The sequence below is a fragment of the Suillus plorans genome, assembly GCF_016647745.1.
Source record: "Suillus plorans strain S12 chromosome Unknown HD556scaffold_70, whole genome shotgun sequence".
Taxonomy (NCBI): Eukaryota; Fungi; Basidiomycota; class Agaricomycetes; order Boletales; family Suillaceae; genus Suillus; species Suillus plorans.
Window position 1 is genome coordinate 147663 of NW_024537454.1, and position 19307 is coordinate 166969.

The window sequence follows — 19307 nt, forward strand, 5'->3', positions numbered from 1 at the left end:
CGAAGCCCACCAACTCCAAATATTCACGTTCCATGAAACACACGCAGAACACATGGATGTACCGGAGTATGAAAAAGAAAGATGACTACAGGCTGTTGTCCTACCTGACAAAAAACATAGCCTCTTGACACTTAGTGCTCATTACGCGGCTCGTACCGCAATGTTGACCGCGTTTGTGACATACTACAGACGCCTTCATTCTGGTCGAGTGGGCTTCGGCCCCGCCTTAAAAGCAAGGTTGCTCGGGACTTGCTCCGCTAAAGAATTAAAAAGGAAGGTACTTGCTTCGAGGCCAAGGGTTGACTAGGAACCTGGAATCATAGTTTCATCTTGTAGCGCGGGCGCTCGACTAATTCTAGATCGCGGCAAGGCTCGGTCTTTGCAGACATTCCTCGGACCGTCTCGTAATGGCAAGAGTCAGCAGGTCAGGGGGTTCCCTGTTGGTAATTGGTCATTATCTGCTATCATTTGCGAGTCTGAAAGAGAACTGTTGCTGGAATAGACTCACCACTAAAAGCTTCGCTTCTACACGCATGGCCTGCTTTAACTACCCATACGGTTCAAGGAGAAGCAGAAGTCTCGTTCGCTCAGGTGCGGCCAGATGCTGTAAGTCTGGACTCACCCTTACTGCTCCACTTATGAAAGGACACGCCATCGGACTAAGCCGCCTGCGCAAAACACTAATTGATGTTCTAGACACTTGCCAGGCGAGAGAGCACATGCTACCAAACTGTAATCGAGGGCGCCGCAGGCTTGGCAATCTACGTTTGGCCAAACCGGGACTCGGTTACTTCGCAGGAGTCCCGCCGGGAACCCCAAACTTGGCTAGTTGTAAGGAACGACTATCTTTTGCCTACGATAGGGCGATCTCAGGCTAGCTAGTTGTGGAGAAGAGACTTTGCTTGCATGGCGTTATCTTCTCCATCACGCGGGGCCGAGTAGAAACGATTTCGTCATTGTGCACTTACGTTCTGAATGAGAACTCTCAGAGCCTGAGCATAGGACCGTGGCAAGAGTCCGAAGGGGTGCGAGTATGTCCTCGGGGTCAGAAACTCGGAGTTCGACTTGTACTGGTTATCATTCGTAGTAAGAGCTTCTCTCCCGAACCCTATTGATATTCAAGGTCAGGAGAGACAAGGCTTCTACGCGAGGACTTTAAGCCGACGGGCACTTACCTAGAATATTGAGTTCTTACGGGGGAAAAAGAGCAAGAATGGTTAGGCATTGCGCTGAGAACAACTCAGAGAGGAGGCCTCTTGCGCTTGGTCCACAAGCAATTGAAGCATTAAACTAAACTCACTAGGCTTGGCATTATGTACGGACGTCGCCAAATGAGAATCTGGTCTCGTCAACTTCCTCAGTTCGTGCGGGTCTTCTCAGGTCTTCCCATCCGAGTCTTCCTGCACTATGAATCTTTTCCGCAAGGCATCCTGCGACACTGGTCTCTGAGCCACCTCGGATATTTCTGGGTGAGCGCCGCAGTCTATATCGCAAAAGTGACAAGCAACTGAAATGGCAGGACTGTCTGAGAATGAGACAAGTCAGGAACCACGCGTTCCGGGACGATATTATATGATAACGTATACCAGATTCTGAAGAGGGGCACGTATTGATACCAGTGCTTGAGCTGCCTCAGATCATACCCATCAACGGTTGCAATTTATCGCTGATGTGACTCCAGAAAGGATCCGCTTCGCTGGACGATTGTGTTGCTAGATTACGGAGGGGATGTCTTCAATCATGAGACCGCCAACAGGAGTTTAGGAACGAGCTGATCCCACCTGAAGGATGGTAATCTCATCTGTGTCGGCGCACATAGGTCATGATCAAGGCTACCTTGCGCGCCTACTACAACTCGGCAGAGGGTCGAGTGAGTTTTTGATCAGCCGTATTCACTATAATGCCAGCTGACCTCACGAACCGAACTTGAAGCTTTGAAGTGTACTAGCTGCATGTGCATATGATCAAGGTGATCAATCAATCAATCAATCAATCAATCCTTGATGGGCTAGTGGCGATCGCAAGAAGAACAAGAACCACATCTGCTGCAGATAGTCACTAGTGTCTTCTGATGTCCGACGTTCCATCGGTCATTCGCAGCTCTCAGCGTTTCTTATGGGAATTGCTCGCTCACCGCCGACGTGGAATTTGAGACGAATTAAACGACTAGTACTTGCTATTGAATTGGTCGCAGCAGCCAAGTCAGAAAAATAACAAAAGTTTTGATCATGTCCAAGTGTAGTAGTGTACAATACATCAGACAACCCATTGGGAACGAGTACATATATGCATAATATATCAGTCTGGCACTCGTACCATTCGCCCGGGGCCCTCACATCCACTTGCCCAAATACTCTGGCAATCCAGACAAACTGTACACAAGTTGCCAGAACGGGGCACTGGTAGTGGAACAGATGGCATGGTTCCCACCCCATTCTCTATATACGCCCTGATTTCCTTGAATGTCCAATGGTCCGGCAGTAGGGAAGCAGGGAACGTAACCAGTTCTACCCGTGTCGTTGTGGCACTACACGCAGGGGCACATTCAGCGACCGGAGGTTTCCCGTGTGAAATGAGCATCGAAAATGTCTGAAGTTGCTTGAAAGGAGCCCGTGCCATCCACGAAGGCACCTCGTAAGGTGAGGGAGCAAGTAGGGTGAGGTGTTGGATGGAAGTGAGGAAAGTATATCCATGGATAGACCCTATGAAGGGCCACCATCGAGAAGTGACATTACCCGATAGCGTCAAACTTTTCGTGCTCCAAGGAAGCGGGGAATCTTTGTGGTCGATATTCAAGTCGACATCGGAGTTACACGCATACTTGAGGCAATCTGAAAGTACATGCAGACTCGCACATTCAATCGCGAGGGACGGTACGGCGAGGATTACCGGAGCCAGCAAGCTGACATCTGACTCTGAGTCAGGCTTAGTCGCAGAAGGGATAGAGCTGCTAATGAAGGTAGGCTGTGGGTTTGACAAAGGCCCACGAAAATATCCGAACCACATCCTGTGCACGTGAGATGTGTAATCAAGAGATAGATCATACTGTTGTTGATCGACGTATGTTTTCTGCATACGTAAAGCCTGTATGAAAGCTGCCACGTGGTGAACTTCTGGCAATAACACTGTGTGCAGAAGTTCTGGAAGCACAGTGCGCCTGACAATTTTGGAGACGAGAGATATTTTAAGGGCGGACGAGTATGAATTTTTGGTAAACCAAGTGTTAGGTTGAGTAAAATCTGGTTGTGCAGCATATTTGAATATGATGAGAGCGAGCTCAGCTGGAAGGTCGCTAAATCTGAATGAGATGGGAGTAGGTTCCATGATGTGATTAAGAGACAGAGCTGGTTTGATGCCTTAAATACTCACCCATGAATTGTGGCACCATCCACAACAATAGTGTCGCATTGTGTGCGAGACCACAAGTCCATCGCTTTTTCCTTTTTAGTCGTTCGGTGCGCTTTGGTTCTGTGGATGCTGGAAATTACTAGAGACTATCATAGGAACGATGCAAATGTGGTACGAATCATACTAAGAGAGTTGGACAATGTTTGATTGGCGTGGAGATCAACGGAAATGTTCGATATCCACATTCAATCGCCTTCAGATGAATATCTGAACTTCTTAAGTTTGCTTGTGAACCCACATAAGTATCGGCATGGACTCCATGATAATATTATATCGCAGGTTGTATTTGATGAGGGAAGATACGATAGAGTGACGTAAGCATGAATAACAAGACATCAAGACGGCAACCGGTACCTGTACAAAAGGCCTACAACCGTGAAGTAGGCCATGCCACATCATCAGGACTAACTTAAGGCTCTATATTCCGTTGCTAACGACGCCCAGGGACGAGATTTAGAAGGCGTTCATGCTGAATCAGAGAGAAAATTTTACTATTTCCATGATATATTCGGTGCTTCTATGAGTCGTGCATACCTGGACATCTGAGAGACTGGGGGGCAAAGCGTCAGGACTCAGCATGGTACTAAAAACAAACATCATACTTACCGTCTTGCGAAGTTGAAGCATATTTTGTGGGGCTCTGTCTCAGGCTTCTTTCCGTTCTTGGCCATTGGTAAAGCCTTCAGGGTTGAGCGTTAACGTTGAACGTTGAATTGCAAGGGGTTGGCATATGTCCGCGGATTAATGGGCATGAACCTGGCAATATTTTCTGTTAAAACATTGAATACGGAAAAAGCACCATAACAGCAGCCCGAGCCTTCTTCTACACATCGGGGAATAGTTTCACCACAAGGGAAAACGAGCAGACTGTTTCTACAATCTGAGGAAAGAAAAGTAGTACTTCAAGACGATGCATGTATAGGGAAGGACCATAATGAATATTGATGATGCGCAATTGCAATAGTTTCGAGCTTCGTTACAAGAACTTAGAATTCACGCTCAGAAGGGCTTAAAATCATGAAATAAAGTAAATGACACTGACCTTCTGAGTTATGTCTCACCGTCTAGCAATTTTTACTACAAGATGGTGAGCCAACGTTGAATGAACGACGCCTCCAGTACCTACACCGGAGGTGAGGATGGCGAAGATACCCCAAAACGCTTCAGGCCCGCGTACGTCGATTGAGATAATATGCGGCAAGGCATCGGAAAGGCCGCAAGTTAGTCCCCGGTGTGCAGATCATTAGAAGGAAGACAGTCGTTCTGTAAGTAAGATTCAAGTTGGTCAATCCAGAGGCTCTTGCAATTTGCGAGGGGTGCTTCAAGTTCGCATTAACCGAGTATTTCAACCAGGAGGATTTAAGAGAAATGAAGACGTAATCAATCCATCAAGGCTGACAGATACTGGCGGGATGAAGTTCGAGGTCAACTATGGAAGGCTCCGGCTAACTTACTTTCGACAAACACGTGAGTCGTAACAGCGACGCTCGTGATAGTCGCATCGGACTCGGATACTATTCAGATAGATTCAAATAAGTTGCATTGCGTTGCAGTACTCGTTTCTCTAGCCCAATGCTTGCCAGGCTCCCTCCCTTCAAAGTTCGTCGGAGACCATTATTATTCAGAAAGATCCACATGCCGTCTCTCACCGGGCCACGTCCAGTTGACTGGAAAGCAGCTGCCCCTCCAATACCCAACTTCGCGGCCCAACATGATTCTCTTCCTCGCTTGCCAGTTCCAAATCTCACTGCTACTCTCGAGCGACTGAAAACGTCATTGTTACCGTTGGCACATTCGGAAGCTGAATTCACCGATGCTGTCAAGAAGATTGATGCATTCGGATCACACGCTGGGTCAGGGAGCCTATTGCAGTCTCGTCTCCTGCAACGTGCAAGTGAACGCGAACATTGGCTGGAGGAGTGGTGGGATGATCTCGGCTACTTGGGCTATCGAGATTCGGTATGCCCAGCTCCACTGCACAAGGCACTAAATTAACACGTGCGCAGGTTGTGGTGAATGTTTCATATTACTGTGAGCTGTACAACAGTTCCTCGTGTCTTCGGCTCTGACGGTTCATATCAGATGGCTTCGATGGGCAACCTGCCCACCTTCCGCAAAGCCCTGCTGCTCGTGCTGCTGGCCTTGCACGTGGAGCCCTCATATTTCGGCAGAAGTTGCTAAGTGGTCAGGTGAGCCCTGACAGAACAAAGGAGGGTCAATTCTGTATGGACACGTATCGGTACGTGACGGAACATCGAAGTTGTTTTCATCCTTAACCTCTTATGAAGATGGATGTTTGACTGCTGTCGTATACCTGGTCTCCACGGTCTCGACTGGAGTGTATCTCACGCGGGTTTCGGCGTAGATGAATTAGGCCATATCATTATTGTCAGGAGGAACAGGTTCTGGAAGCTCAAGGGTATCATAAATGGGCGAATACTCAGCATGACTGAGTTAGAGAAGTGTGTACCTCCCGCTTTGCTGCTTGTATCCCAAACTAATGTTCACTACAGACAAATACAATATATTTACGATTCTACCACCGAAGAATACTCAGGAGTTGGCGTGTTGACTGCATCAAACCGTGACGTATGGGCCAAGGTACATCAATCTATGCACGTTCTTCGTGAAACCCCCTGAACAATGTTAGGACCATGCCCACCTGGCCGCGGACCCACATAACGCATCCATCTTGCATACAATACACTCCTCTGCCTTCCTCATCTCCCTTGACACCGACACGCCCTCCTCTCCCATCGCTAACAGCCGCTCTCTCTGGCACGGTTCGCTCTCACCATCCACATTGGATGCAACTGGTCTGAAGAACCGCTGGGTTGATAAACCTGTCGAGTTTATCGTTTTCGACAACGCACGTGCCGGTCTCATGGGCGAGCATTCCGTTATGGACGGCACACCTACTGTTCGTATGTGCGATGAGGTGCTCGACTGGCTCGCTGATCCTGCTTTTGACCTCGGGGCGCCGTCTGCGATTCCACCGCCAAAACCCGAACCATTAGATTTCGTGGTAGACGACACGACGCGTGCCGCAATCGACAAGGCGTCGAAAGCTGCATACGAGCTTGCTGATTCACAGTCAATGTCATACCACCTCACATCCTATGGCAAGGCTGCCATCAAGGCATTTCGTGTGTCCCCCGATTCATGGGCCCAGATGATCATCCAACTGGCGTATGCCCGCTTACTCCGTGCACGCGGACTGAAGAGGGAAGGAGGGACCTACGAGGCAGCGACTACACGTAGATACTGGAAAGGCCGGACGGAAACAATCAGGGTCGTCACCTCGCAATCGGATGCTTTTGTTTCGGCGATGGATGACCCTCGTGTCAGCTGTGAGGACCGGAAACAGCTTTTTGATACTGCTGGCAAAGCACACATTCTACTGGCGAAGGCAGCAGGGTCCGGAGAAGGAGTGGATCGGCACATGTTGGGTGAGTCACCCTTGTCTTCTTGGAACGTGTCTTGCATGTTGACGAGCAAAATAGGAATGAAAATGTGCCTGAGAGAAGGCGAGCCAGTTCCAGAGTTGTACAATGACCCTTTGTACAAACGCTCCGGAACCTGGGTCCTGAGCACGAGTGCCGTTTTCTCGGACCACTTTCCTGAGTATGGATGGGGTGAAGTTGTACCGGAGGGCTTTGGGGTGGCATATATGACTGGATACGACGGTACGTTCAAGTTGAAAATTTAGGTGTGCCGAGTTTCACATCTATACACAGACCGTCTGCAATTTACCGTCACCTCACGAAAGGAGATGCCAAACCAGGAGTTCATGAATGAGATTGCGAGGGCCGCGGTTGATCTGTATGATTTGCACGCTGGTCAACGAAAGTCCATGTTGTGAAAACTTTGGCGTGTTGTGTGTGCAGTTTTGTAGGATTATGACGTCTGCTTTCGGTTTGTCCATCACTGCTGTAGAATTCATTTGTCCAAATCAATAGTGTATGCTTCAAGATGAACCCCCTAGCATTGCGTGAAATATGTTGATAGGAGGTACGAGTTGGTCGGAGTGGTACACGTGCTTTTTCGTTGTCTAACACCCAACGACGCCAGCCCCTGCAGACTCGCTTATTCCTATTCATGAACTAATCCCATATGATTCGACTGTCGAGATGGCCAAATATAAAATTCAAAATATGTCCTTCGACTCGAGTTCTCCCCTAAGAATAGTTTGGTCCTAAGATGTGCATAAATAGTGGTCTAGGAGGAACTTGCCACAATAAATGGATTGCCGTCAAAACGGCTGCGTGAACGACGGTCAAGACCGAGTCTTACGATGGTCGATCACCTGGCTGTTGCGCCGGTCTGTTAGCGACTACCAGTCCGGTTGAGCTTTCTACAACATCTCCCTGGGTCAGGTTGATGTTTTGACAGACAGTTCCTTCCGTTCATAGAAAGTTTCGGCTGCGAATGTTTGAGTTCGGTTTTTTACAGCTATAGTTTCATCGACATACCCTTAGCTGCCCTTGTTTATTGTTTAATATTAGGCCTAGTCAATCCTACTCCATTGAGACTAGTACAAGTAGAGTTCAACCCTGCTGACTCCGTGGCATGCGGTGTTTTCCTAGGCGAGTAAATACCATAATGACAAGAGGATATTGTGTAAAGGCTATAGGCGTTAGCACCCTAGTTTGGCATAACTCATACACAATACGATCACGTGATCACTTTGTTTTCAAAATTTGTGCAATGATTACTTGAGGTTAGAGAAAGGTTCAGGGTATTTATGTAAGGGTTAAGCCTGATGAGGGTTAGCAATGTGAGCGAGATGATTGAACAACGGAAACTATCAAGACGCGGTGCTCTGCGAGCTGCATTAGTGTGCGAGAATTCGAGGGAAAACGGTGCAGTACGAATAACCGTATACCAGAATTAGTCGCCCTTGTTTATCGTTGGATCGCCTGTGTAACGTTTAACCTGTTAGAGGCGCTCATGCTAGCTACTTTTGTCAGTCATGATGTGACTTACAAAAGTAGCTAAATTCTACCGCCGAAGAGAAGCAACTTCGAGGTAAATCCGCTTCACGTGAGACTTTGGTCGACTGGTCGTTCCGCAGGTGGCGCTAAGGTGGAGATAAACACTGCACGTCTGTCTCCATTCAAAGAACTTTACGTGCTTCTTGATGACACGGCTGATATCGGGAGGTATGTCACGGTGCACGGTTTTGGTTTTTTATGAAAGCAAAATGAATGTACTATGTATAGAACTAGATGCGGCGGTCCTAGTCACCCGATGATATGTCACTAATAGTAACGGACAGACTGTCACACCGGCCGAAGTCCGCTTGGTACGATAAAATCTATTTTCTTCGATCTATATCGACACGTATCTACCTCATTCTGATCGAGTTTCAAGGGGTACGATTTTATCGGAGTGGCACACGCTGTGGAGCTAGCTTTTTGAGCGACGGCGTTCTCGAATTTTGTTGAAACGTTAGGAATTCTAATGACGCCTCTGTCAGATCGCTAGGGATGCGGCACTATCCTTCAAACCCAGCATAACCTTCCCAACTGGAAGAGTCGAAGTATTTGGATGGGCAAGAGGCCCGCTGTCCAGTAATCGTGACATTTAGAGACTACTATAGCTAGTTAATACAGAAAACATACATAAATCGAACCGACACCAAAGATCCACATGCATGACGTACAGCAGCAAACAAAACAGACTTTAAAAAAAACCGACACCGAAGATCCACCCTGAGAACCTTTCGATAGCCCCTAAGATGTGCAATAGTGGTCTAAACCAAACCAAAAGCGAGCAAAACAGCGTACGTAACAATGAAGATCGACTGTGAGTGAAGACTAAGACGGAAGTAAGGTTTCGGAGTATCTTTCCCTAGAATCCAAACAAGAGCAATTGCGAAGCAGGAACTTGCCACAATAAACGGATTGTGGCGGAAGGCCGTCAAAATGGCTGCGTGAACGACGGTCAAGATCATCCGAGTCTTGAGGAGAGAATCTAGGAGGACCGGTATGGTCGGGACTCCGGCCTCCTTGTCCTCGTCGTAGTCGCGCACGTCCGACATAATCTTTAGGACACCTTGAGTCGCGAGTACATTTACAATAAAAAATCTGTCTTACACAATGACCGGTGCGATTGACCATCGACCAAATGAGAGTCTCGGCGATCGTCCATGGAAGTGCGTTATGGGTCGATGTCAACGAGGACTGCAGCGCCGAGTGGACGACTAAGAACACCCCACAGCTGTCTTCAAGTCAGAAACCAGAAACCGTTAGGATGCGACAGCACATACCTTCGAATGGTACCGCTGAAAAAAGCCTTCATGCCAGGAACCCGTTTGATGATGAACGGTTTGTGAGCTTTGTCTACTTCTTGACTATAATCTGTCCCTATGAGTCTCTTCAGCATTGTGCCGATCCGCGAAAGATCAAGCGGGGTCGTCCACAGAAAAGCTGGGGAAGTGAAAATTGCGGTGAAGAGCGTTGCTTTCGGCGGACTGAGACTTAAAGCTGCCACGAGCAGCGACGCATTCAACGCCAAAAAGATACGCGCAAGGGGGGTAAAGCGCTTTATGACAGCCGCGCCTCGAGTACCGGTGACAATTTCTTGATCCTTCAGGTGGTCAGCCGCGATGACAAGGACATCAGATGTCGCGCATATGACGATCTTTTGTGCAGCGTGATCAGAAAGGTTGTGAAATCCACAAACAAAGGACTTACCGGCCTCCAGTCAAGGTTTCCAACCATCTCGTAGGATAGGAGGGATGAGTACACAGCGCTGCTGATCGCCACGATGAGGGGCTGCAGGATCACAGAGCTAATGAAGGAGGAAGCTGTGGTGGTAGCCATTCTCGTCGAATGTAAGTTCTCTGAGTGTACAAGCTCGATGAAAGGATGTACGATGAAGCTGAGGCTTTGCAGCGTAGTCGGTGGCCTTTTATCATTTCTAAAAACTTCCGAAGCTGCAAGAAAAATTATGAACTCTCAATAAATGAGATCAGATGACAACGTACCTGACTTACAGCAGACGGAAATCAAGACCTCTAGCACCGCTCGATCATGATTCACCTGGCTGTCGTGCCAGTCTGCTAGCAAGCGCCAGTTCGGTCGAGCTTTCCACGATATCTCTCTGGCTCAGATTGATGATTTGACAGACTGCGTCCAATATTGCGCAAGTGACTCATCTGCCTGCCAACAACACCGATACCAGAAGCTCCTGCAGCCTCTCGCTGCCTCCACCTCGCATCATGAAGCCTGATGTCAAATCAAAGGACCTCGAAAACTCGCTGATTCAAGATACGGAGTGAGCTGTAACTGTCCTCGGGACCGAAGAGTTTCATCCCGTGCGTTCATGAAAAGTTTCGGCTACGAATGTTTGAGTTCGAATACAGCTTTTACAGCCATAGTACATACCAGAATCTCCTTAGCTGCTTTTGTTTATTATTAGGCCCTGGTCGATCCTAAAACTTACATAAATCAGAGCGCTAGTAGAGTTCAGCCCCGCTGACTCCGTGGCATGCAGTGTCCTCTCGGCAGCTTTTTCGTGGTCGAGGTCAGTGTGTGATATTGTGTAAAGGCTAGTAGGCGTTAGTACCCTACTAGTTTGGCATAACTCATGAACAAACAATCACGTGATCTCCTAAGTTTGCGCGTTGAGTTCGCGGACCTGATGATGCTTTAATCAAAATTCCATTTTGAGTGAGAGATAATAATTACTTGAGGGTCAGGTTCAGACAAGGGACGTTATGTTATGTTATGTTAAAGATTAGACCTGATGAGGGTCAGGAATGTGAGAGAGTGTTTAACAATGGCAACTGTTAAGACGCGGTACCTTGCATGCAGAGCTGACCGGTGACCGCTGTACATAATCGAACTGATAAGAGATTCGAAGACGATTTGTGCAATACGCTCGCTCCGGGCGCAAGAATGTTGTCGTGTGAGAAAAGGGAAAATGGTATAGTACGAGTAGCCGGCCGGTAGTGTCTATTTTCATACCGATAAACCAGCCCTTGTTTATTGTTAGAGCGCCTCTGTTAAAGCTCACATGGTAAACTTTCAGTGAAGCGAAGACTTCGCTTCAGAAAACGTGAGACTTGATGGTTTCCGCGGCCCGAAGTCAGTTCAACGGTGAACGTTGAACGTGCATGCAGTGGCTTCCATTTGAACACTAGTACAGCACGTCTGTCATCAAAAAAATTTATGTGTGTGACACGACTGATATGATATCAACGTGCAGGTCTGCAGGAGGTATACTGTTGTAAATGAACATTGCAGTAAAAAGAACATATCTGTGTCGCAATGGATCCCGCGCAGGTTTCACCTGTCCAGCAAAGAGATATGTCAGTGCGCACGCCGGTGTGATTATCAGGCCTCACCCTGTGGCACAAGCCCCAGAAATCAGGTTGACGTACAACTTACAAAAGTAGCTAGCTGCATCATCGAGCGCCTCTGTTTCATGTCCCTCCGGATCTAATAATAAACTCTGGTGATCCTGGTCTATTGATTGGCCCGGGGGCGTTTCCGCTTGTGCTTGCGTCCGATTAGCGTCCATGATTCCCTCAAGCATCCCACAACCCCTCAAGGCCTCACCGTCCTCTACCCTCTCTCACCCATTCTCACCCTCATCTCCTCCCTCTCCTCTACTCTCCCTATGACCTCTTCTTCGTCCTGTCTCTGCCTTTCCCTTCTTGAAAGCATCGGATCCCTTCAAGAATTCAACCATTGCCATGATGCCTTTCTCCGTACCCGTGATTTCGCAGAGTATGAGGTGTTGGGGTACGCTTAGGAATGCGAATGACGAAGTTTAATGAGGTTTGGGATATTATGTGTGCTTGCATGCTAGTTGAACGTTGAGTGTTGGCGCTGGGTTCAGGTACTACGAGTCCCATTTAGGACAAGGCTTGGCGCAAGCTTGGCGATGTGCTAGCCTCTCAAGTGAACTCGAACGTTTAGAATTGAGCAACTCTATCATGAATGCTTAGCTAGTGATCGATGACTTCATGCAGCGTTTAGAACGTTCTAAATCTAAATCGGTGTGCTTGGAGGCTGCTGATCACCTGTGTCGAGAGTTTTCGAATAACGTCAGATGAAGTTCACGCATATGGCCAATCCCTGATGTTCTTCAATTCATAGCAGCGATGTACATTCGACAGCATGATAGGACAGAAATCTGTTGCAGGTTCGAAACCTATTCAATAGTAAGGCTCTTTTTCCTTTTACCACACCTTGAACGTATCATCCCCAAGCTCAGCGTCTGGAGTGTCAGGAGTGACATACTTTCAGGTCTACGCGCTCTCCAGCCTTAGCTTGATCACGCACGGACGTGCCAGGAATCTCAAGCTGCAGCAGTGATTATTCTTGACTAAAGATTTACACGCTCACAATTTCTCGAGGCCATCGTCAGACATCCGTCATTCCTCATTAATCATTTCTCGCTATCTCATTCTACTGTCTTCTGTCTGTGGCAACTACGCTGAACTTTCAGGACGCTCACGAATATCAGTATGGGATATGTTGAGCTCGTTAGAAGATCCAGGCGCGAACCTGGAAGAATTAGACGAGTATCGTATTTCTGGAGGGAAGGACCTGGGGAGATATGCGAGCAGCAGTGCCAGGAGACTCGACAATCCCTTGAAATTCAGAGGTATTGATGACTTATTTGATCGCTTCATAGCAAATACCTTCCACTCCCAGATGTAACATGTCGCGCTCACGAAGTGTATCCTCAACGCCAACCCCTCACACTGTGAAGCTCACCACCTTTATCTATCCCACAGCACATAACCTCCAACGCCGTTTCCGACTACGTGACACAGGTCAACTATTCGAAGTCAGTCATAGCTACTACCCTAGAGTGCCATCTCCCCTCGCACTCACCAGCTAGCGCCCTCTCCAGAAAACAACCACCATCTCCCATGCACAAACAGCACAAGCGCTCTTCCGAGCATACCACCATATCCTCACGCACCCCGTACCCCCTCCTGGCCCACCGAACCGCTTAAAACACAAAGTCGCGACGATGCTTCCACGGTGGAACCCTCCAGATGCGCTATATGCTAACATCGTACTTTGCCCACCCCGCGTCGCAGTCATCGGCCCTTCCTACCCTGTCTCACAGTCGACTCTGGGACAACATACACGGAGGAAAAGGCGAAAAGGGTCCCACGACAAACCCATGTTTTATTCGTCTACATCAGGCGTTAATAGCACGCAGAGGGAGAGGCGTACCTGCGTCTGGAGTGACTTTCCATGCGGAACCGTAAATGGTAAGTCTAGAGTTTCTTGTATGTACGTATACAAGCCGATATCCTATTTTGTGAAATGCTTAAAAGACCGAATGCTATTAATTAATTTGCCCACATGGAACGATGACAAGAGCATGTCCGAGTCCGTCTGCCATTTCGGTAACGTTCGTACATGTGCTACATATTGTTAGACCGCAAACGATCCGAACAATCCGCGACTCGCGTCGTTGGCTGAAGGATCCGAAATATTTTGATGTCGGCTCGCGAGCCGTACTCGCCAATATCATGTTGTATTTTTCTGCCTACTACTAGTGTCTCACTACTAGCAGTCCCATACTAGTATCTCAGCGTTGTCTTGAGACCGAGAACATGTGTTCTTACTAGTGTGCCCGTCTCTCCCTCGCTGCCCACATGTTTGTGATAACCATGACATTTTAGAACTACAGTGAATACATCGGACCCTAAAAATATACACGGCAAATTGAACCGTCACCAATTTTTAAAAAAGGTCTACCCTCAGAATCTTTTGGCCCCAAGATATGTAATAGTGGTCTAGAGTAAGTTAAAAGTGAGTAAAAGAGCGTACGTAACAATGAAGATCGACTGAGAGTGAAGACTAAGACGGAAGTAAGGTTTCGGAGTATCTTTCCCTAGGATCCAAACAAGAGCAATGGCAAAGCAGGAACTTGCCACAATAAATGGATTATGGCGGAAGGCCGTCAAAACGGCTGCGTGAACGACGGTCAAGATCATCCGAGTCTTAAGAAGAGAATCCAGAAGGACCGGTATGGTCGGGACTCCGGCCTCCTTGTCCTCGTCGTAGTCGCGCACGTCCGACATAACCTGGAAGACCTTGAGTTGCGAGTAGATTTACAATAAAAATTTGTCTTACACAATGACCGGTGCGATTAACAATCGACCAAATGAGAGTCTCGGCGATCGTCCATGGAAGTGCGTTATGGGTCGATGTCAACGAAGACTGCAGCGCCGAATGGACGACAAAGAACACCCCGCAGCTGTCTTAAAGTCAGAAACCATAAACCATCAGGATGCGATATCACATACCTTCGAATGGTACCGCTGAAAAAAGCCTTCATGCCAGGAACCCGTTTGATTACGAACGGTTTGTGAGCTTTGTTCACTTCTCGACTATAATTTGCCCCTATGAATCTCTTCAATACTGCGCCGGCCCGTGAAAGATCAAGCGGGGTCGTCCACAGAAAAGCTGGCGCGGTAAAAGCTGCGGTGAAGAACGTCGCTTGCGGCGGACTGAGACTTAAAGCTGCCGCGAGCAGCGACACATTCAACGCCAAAAAGATACGCGCAAGGGGGGTAAAACGCTTTATGACAGCCGCGCCTCGAGTACCGGTGACAACTTCTTGATCCTTCAGGTGGTCAGCCGCGATGACAAGGACATCAGATGTCGCGCATATGACAATCTTGTGTGCGGCGCAATCAGAAAGGTTGTGAAATCGCAAACGAATGACTTACCGGCCTCCAGTCGAGGTTTCCAACCATCTCGTAGGATAGGAGTGATGAGTACACAGCGCTGCTGATCGCCACGATGATGGGCTGCAGGATCACAGAGCTAATGAAGGAGGAAGCTGTGGTGGTAGCCATTCTCTTTGAATGTAAGTTCTCTGAGTGGGCGAGTTCGATGAAAGGGATGTACGATGGAGCTGAGGTCTTGCAGCGTAGTAGGCAGCCTTTTATCATTTCCAAGAGCTTCCGAGTAGGCTCCAATAAGTTATAACATACCTCCCTTACAGCAGACGGAGATCAAGACCTCCAGGACCGCTCGGCAATGTCGATCACCTAACCGTTGCGCCAGTCTGCTAGCGAGTACCAGTTTCGGTTGAGTTTTCCATGAATCTCTCTGCGTCAGGCTGATGCGCTGTTTGACAGACTGGCCCCCAGTCTTGCGCAAGCGCGACTCGTCTGCCTCTCGCTGCATCCACCTCGCATCATAAAGCAATAAAAGGACCTCGAAAACTCACTGTCAATTTCTCAAGATGATGTGGTCACGGACATTTTTCCTGTACGGAGTAAGCTGTGATTATCCTCGGATCCGAAGAGTTACATCCCGTACATTCATGAAAAGTTTCGGCTACTAATGGTTAAGTTCGGGTTTTACAGCTTCATCGACAAGTACCGGAATCTCCTTAGCTGCTTTCGTTTGTTATTGTGTAGGAAAATCCTGAAAACTTACATACACCATGACAGAGCACTAGTGCCCTGTTGAATCCCTGGGCATGTGATAAGTTTCTTCGGCAGCTTGTTCGTGCTCGAAACGAGTAAGCACCATATGAACTCATATGGGTAAAGCTTTATCTGTTATTATTAATATTGTTGAATGTCAGAGAATGTACAATACTTATTGTGTGAAGGCCAGGCGTTAGTACTAAGTACCGTAGCACGTAGTAGTATACTAAGTAGACTATTAGTATGTAGCCTATAGTCCGGTTTGGTATAACTCATACGCAAACAATCACGTCATCACAAAAGTTGGTATTCAGGGTGTGACACGGGTAGCTCGGGCACCTACGGTTAAATCGGGGGTCGGGTAATACGGGTACGAGGACCTGCAAAACTTGGGTACCCACGTCTACTTACTATCTTCTGTCTGTAGCAACTATGCCGAACTTTCAGGATGCTCACAATGGGGTGTTTTGAGCTCGTCAGAAGGACTAGGTGTAGAATCAGACGGGTATTGAAGGGAAGGACCTGGTGAGTTATGCAAGTAGCAGTGCCAGGAGACTCGACGATCTATTACTAGAATTCAGAGGTATCTTTCACAATTTCCCTGTTCTCCGTTTGTTAAACACAGTCGTTATTACAAGTTATCTACAGGATGGCCACGAAGACGACGCGATATCGTGTGCCATTATATGACAGGCCGCCTCGTGTCTACTTCGAATTCATCATCGCTCGGATGTATCCTTCTCTCGCTGTGTTCACGCATTCAAACGAGCAGTGAAATGGCTTAGGATGACTTCAGCAGAGTCAGCCGCAGGTTCTTGAATACATACTAAGTCACTTACGTCGCCAAGCCGGTGGTGAACTCTAGCTTCACCTCAATCTTGTCTCCGTTTGAGTCTTTGGCATGATCAATGCGCAAGACGGCGAGTATGGCAGCAACTGCAGTCCACATACTGTTCTCTGCAAACCAACGACCTGCCAAGGGCATTTGTCATTCATAACACTGCCAGATCAACCATGTATCAGCCTACCAGGACAAATACGCCTGCAAGGGTCGGTAAATGATTGAAAATGGTAGCAAGTTGAAATATTCACCTGCCATGACCAAAGGCAAAATTGTTGACGAAAGGGTCCTTCAGCTTCCCGTCAACTGCTAGATGGCGACTAGGATCGAAGCGTGATGCGTCAGGGAAAATGTCTTCATCCCGAGACAGTGCCCTGAGCCATGCTCAGCTCAAGCCATTACATGCACTCCACCGTGACATACCACTGATTAACCATTACTATCGCACCTGATCAAACTAGAGATGAGTCAATGACAGCATCACTCATACGACTTCGAACCTTTGGGTATAAAGTGCCCGCCGTAGACATCATCATTTGATGTCACGTGTGGAACTCCTGTGCAGGAGGTCAGCCATGCAAACACAAAGTTATATTATTGCCGACCAACCAAGGGGGCCGACAGGATACCATCTCAGGACCTCGCGTAGAATGGCATCGAGGTAGGGTAGTGACGCCCTGTCATCAAGGCACGGTATTTTATCATGCCCCACAGCTTGATCAATTTCAGCACGAGCCCGTGCTTGGACGTCAGGATAAAGCACCATCGCCAAAAGAAATGTCTGCAATGCTGATGCAGTCTGCGGGATATTGAAAGTGAGAATCAGAACTGCATAAGCTGCTTAAGTAGCGACTCACGGTGTCTATACCACCTTAGACGCCGTATTCTCGTCAATAGATGAATTCTGTTCTGGTAAAAAAAATCTTACCTATGGATCCCATCAACGCAACAGACTTCATCGTGTCTTCGTCGGCGTCATCGTGAGCTTGGCTGAGAAAGTCAGCGACTAACGAGTGTGAAGCAGTACCATTTGCCTTCACGTAAACAGATCAGGCGAAATTTCCATCCCCAACTCTGCAAACGTACCATCTGTGCCTTCACTTCGTTAAAGGGCTCGTTCAAAAGTTGTTGACATAATTCTCTACAGCGTCCCATCTGAGAAAACGCTCCACCGAAGCACCAAAACGGTAACTTTGCAACTGCAACCTCATGCTGAGCATTCAAAATTATGTCATCGATGAAGCAACTCACGGAAAGGAAAGGTTATGAACATGGCAACCTTCTCGGGAGAAAGAATTTTTGTTCCAATCTCAGTGATTTCTTGCACGCGGGTAAAAAATTCATGTCCACGAGCAAGGTGTCCGTATGTCACGGTCATGATTAAGGATGCCGTGTATCTGTCACAAGGATTGATCGTCAACACTGGATTATACGTCACAACAACACAACTGGATTAGGTACGAACGCTTGAACGCATTGTTGTAGTGAGTCACTAGTGGCACCTAAAAGATTGATGACTAGTTCATTTGCGTGGCGAGAGTACAGCTCGTGGTATGAGAGCGAGACTTCGGCCCTGAGGACTTGATGGAAGATCTTGCGATGTTGTCGTAAAGTCTCCCCATACGGAAGAAATGCGGTATTGAAATCCAGTCCAGATCTGCATCATCAGTTGAAGAATAAATTGAATGCAAACCGGTAATGCATACAGTTTGTTGGTGGGAGTAGCGGGGCGAGAAGAGTAATTTGCAGAACGCTTGTCCAGCAACTCCCGCGCTATGGTTTCAGAGTTTATGACGATCAAGTCGATCCCAAGTACGCAGGAGTGAATGATTTTTCCTATGATAAGGTATGAAATTGAATCTAAGAGCTTGGCAAAGAGACCATCAATCTGCTACCAACCATATGTCTTTCCCCACGCAGTGTATGTGAGCCAAGGTCGTTTGGTATCCAATTGCAGCGCGTTACCCAGAAATGGTAACGGACGAGGGCCAGGTGGCAGAGGTAAAGGGTAAACACGTCTGCGAGTCAGACTCAAAACGACAGCCAGAGCAACAATGCACGATATCCCTAAAGCGAGATTATAAGTGAAGAGCATCGGAAAGATTATAGTCGAGTTCAAGGCATGTTAGTTCGCCTTATAAAGGGGATCTTTGACACCTGAAAGTGGTAACTTAGAGGTCAACGACTGTATCTTGATTGGAATAGGGATCTTCTGAAACGAGGATGCTAGGCGGTATTTGTCGACGAGTAAGGCTAAGGTGCTTATCCATTCGAACTAGGAATCTGTGAGGGCTGTATTCCGATCCAAAATTGTAATAACGTAGAGTTTTAATGACTCACTTGTGAGACCGGCCTTACCTAACTTTGTGCTAAGAATTGCAGGTAGGGATACCGCCGACCTGGAGCTTCTGCTCAACATCTGATACGAGTGAGTGACTCTCATGGTAGTGGGAAGACAACCCTTTTGTTTCGTTGTCTGCTAAGGAATCTGCTCGTCCTAAGCCACGAGCCTTGGTGGAAGAAGCTATAATTTTATCAGTTCAACGAACGAGAAATTCGACTACCTCTTCAAATTTGGGCAGGGCTGACCATGTCTCAGTGTGAGACTCATCTGATACGCCACAGTAGCACACG

At 47.7% G+C, this 19307-nt stretch overlaps 6 protein-coding genes across 6 annotated transcripts; 2 read left to right on the forward strand and 4 right to left on the reverse strand.

Annotated features, from left to right (window-relative positions):
• The first annotated feature begins 191 nt into the window (after positions 1-191).
• Positions 192-1096, forward strand: HD556DRAFT_908691 (uncharacterized protein). Its single transcript, XM_041312001.1, has 2 exons — positions 192-277; positions 337-1096. The coding sequence occupies exon 2, from the start codon at positions 408-410 to the stop codon at positions 876-878; it is 471 nt and encodes a 156-aa protein (XP_041155506.1). The 5' UTR covers positions 192-277; positions 337-407; the 3' UTR covers positions 879-1096.
• An 843-nt stretch (positions 1097-1939) lies between these two features.
• Positions 1940-3527, reverse strand: HD556DRAFT_909044 (uncharacterized protein). The gene is made up of 2 exons (XM_041312003.1): positions 3370-3527; positions 1940-3298 (listed from the first exon to the last, which is right to left on the reverse strand). The coding sequence occupies exons 1-2, from the start codon at positions 3429-3431 to the stop codon at positions 2299-2301; spliced, it is 1062 nt and encodes a 353-aa protein (XP_041155507.1). The 5' UTR covers positions 3432-3527; the 3' UTR covers positions 1940-2298.
• Positions 3528-4853: 1326 nt separating this feature from the next.
• Positions 4854-7386, forward strand: HD556DRAFT_1404780 (acyltransferase ChoActase/COT/CPT). Its single transcript, XM_041303948.1, has 8 exons — positions 4854-5367; positions 5415-5439; positions 5491-5647; positions 5697-5870; positions 5922-6009; positions 6059-6857; positions 6912-7094; positions 7146-7386. The coding sequence occupies exons 1-8, from the start codon at positions 4981-4983 to the stop codon at positions 7268-7270; spliced, it is 1938 nt and encodes a 645-aa protein (XP_041155508.1). The 5' UTR covers positions 4854-4980; the 3' UTR covers positions 7271-7386.
• Positions 7387-9038: 1652 nt separating this feature from the next.
• On the reverse strand, positions 9039-10669 carry HD556DRAFT_908757 (uncharacterized protein). The gene is made up of 5 exons (XM_041312002.1): positions 10400-10669; positions 10107-10348; positions 9680-10053; positions 9507-9630; positions 9039-9454 (listed from the first exon to the last, which is right to left on the reverse strand). Exons 2-5 carry the CDS (start codon positions 10233-10235, stop codon positions 9164-9166), a joined length of 918 nt encoding a protein of 305 aa, XP_041155509.1. The 5' UTR covers positions 10236-10348; positions 10400-10669; the 3' UTR covers positions 9039-9163.
• A 3513-nt stretch (positions 10670-14182) lies between these two features.
• On the reverse strand, positions 14183-15250 carry HD556DRAFT_1245424 (uncharacterized protein; the record flags this gene model as incomplete). The annotated part of the gene is made up of 4 exons (XM_041298531.1): positions 14183-14473; positions 14523-14646; positions 14696-15069; positions 15122-15250. 4 exons carry the CDS (start codon positions 15248-15250, stop codon positions 14183-14185), a joined length of 918 nt encoding a protein of 305 aa, XP_041155510.1.
• Positions 15251-16667: 1417 nt separating this feature from the next.
• Positions 16668-18768, reverse strand: HD556DRAFT_1448042 (cytochrome P450; the record flags this gene model as incomplete). The annotated part of the gene is made up of 13 exons (XM_041307370.1): positions 16668-16804; positions 16861-16874; positions 16925-17047; positions 17097-17121; positions 17174-17230; positions 17283-17472; positions 17531-17544; positions 17602-17707; positions 17760-17872; positions 17925-18070; positions 18139-18330; positions 18380-18509; positions 18573-18768. 13 exons carry the CDS (start codon positions 18766-18768, stop codon positions 16668-16670), a joined length of 1443 nt encoding a protein of 480 aa, XP_041155511.1.
• Positions 18769-19307: the final 539 nt, after the last annotated feature.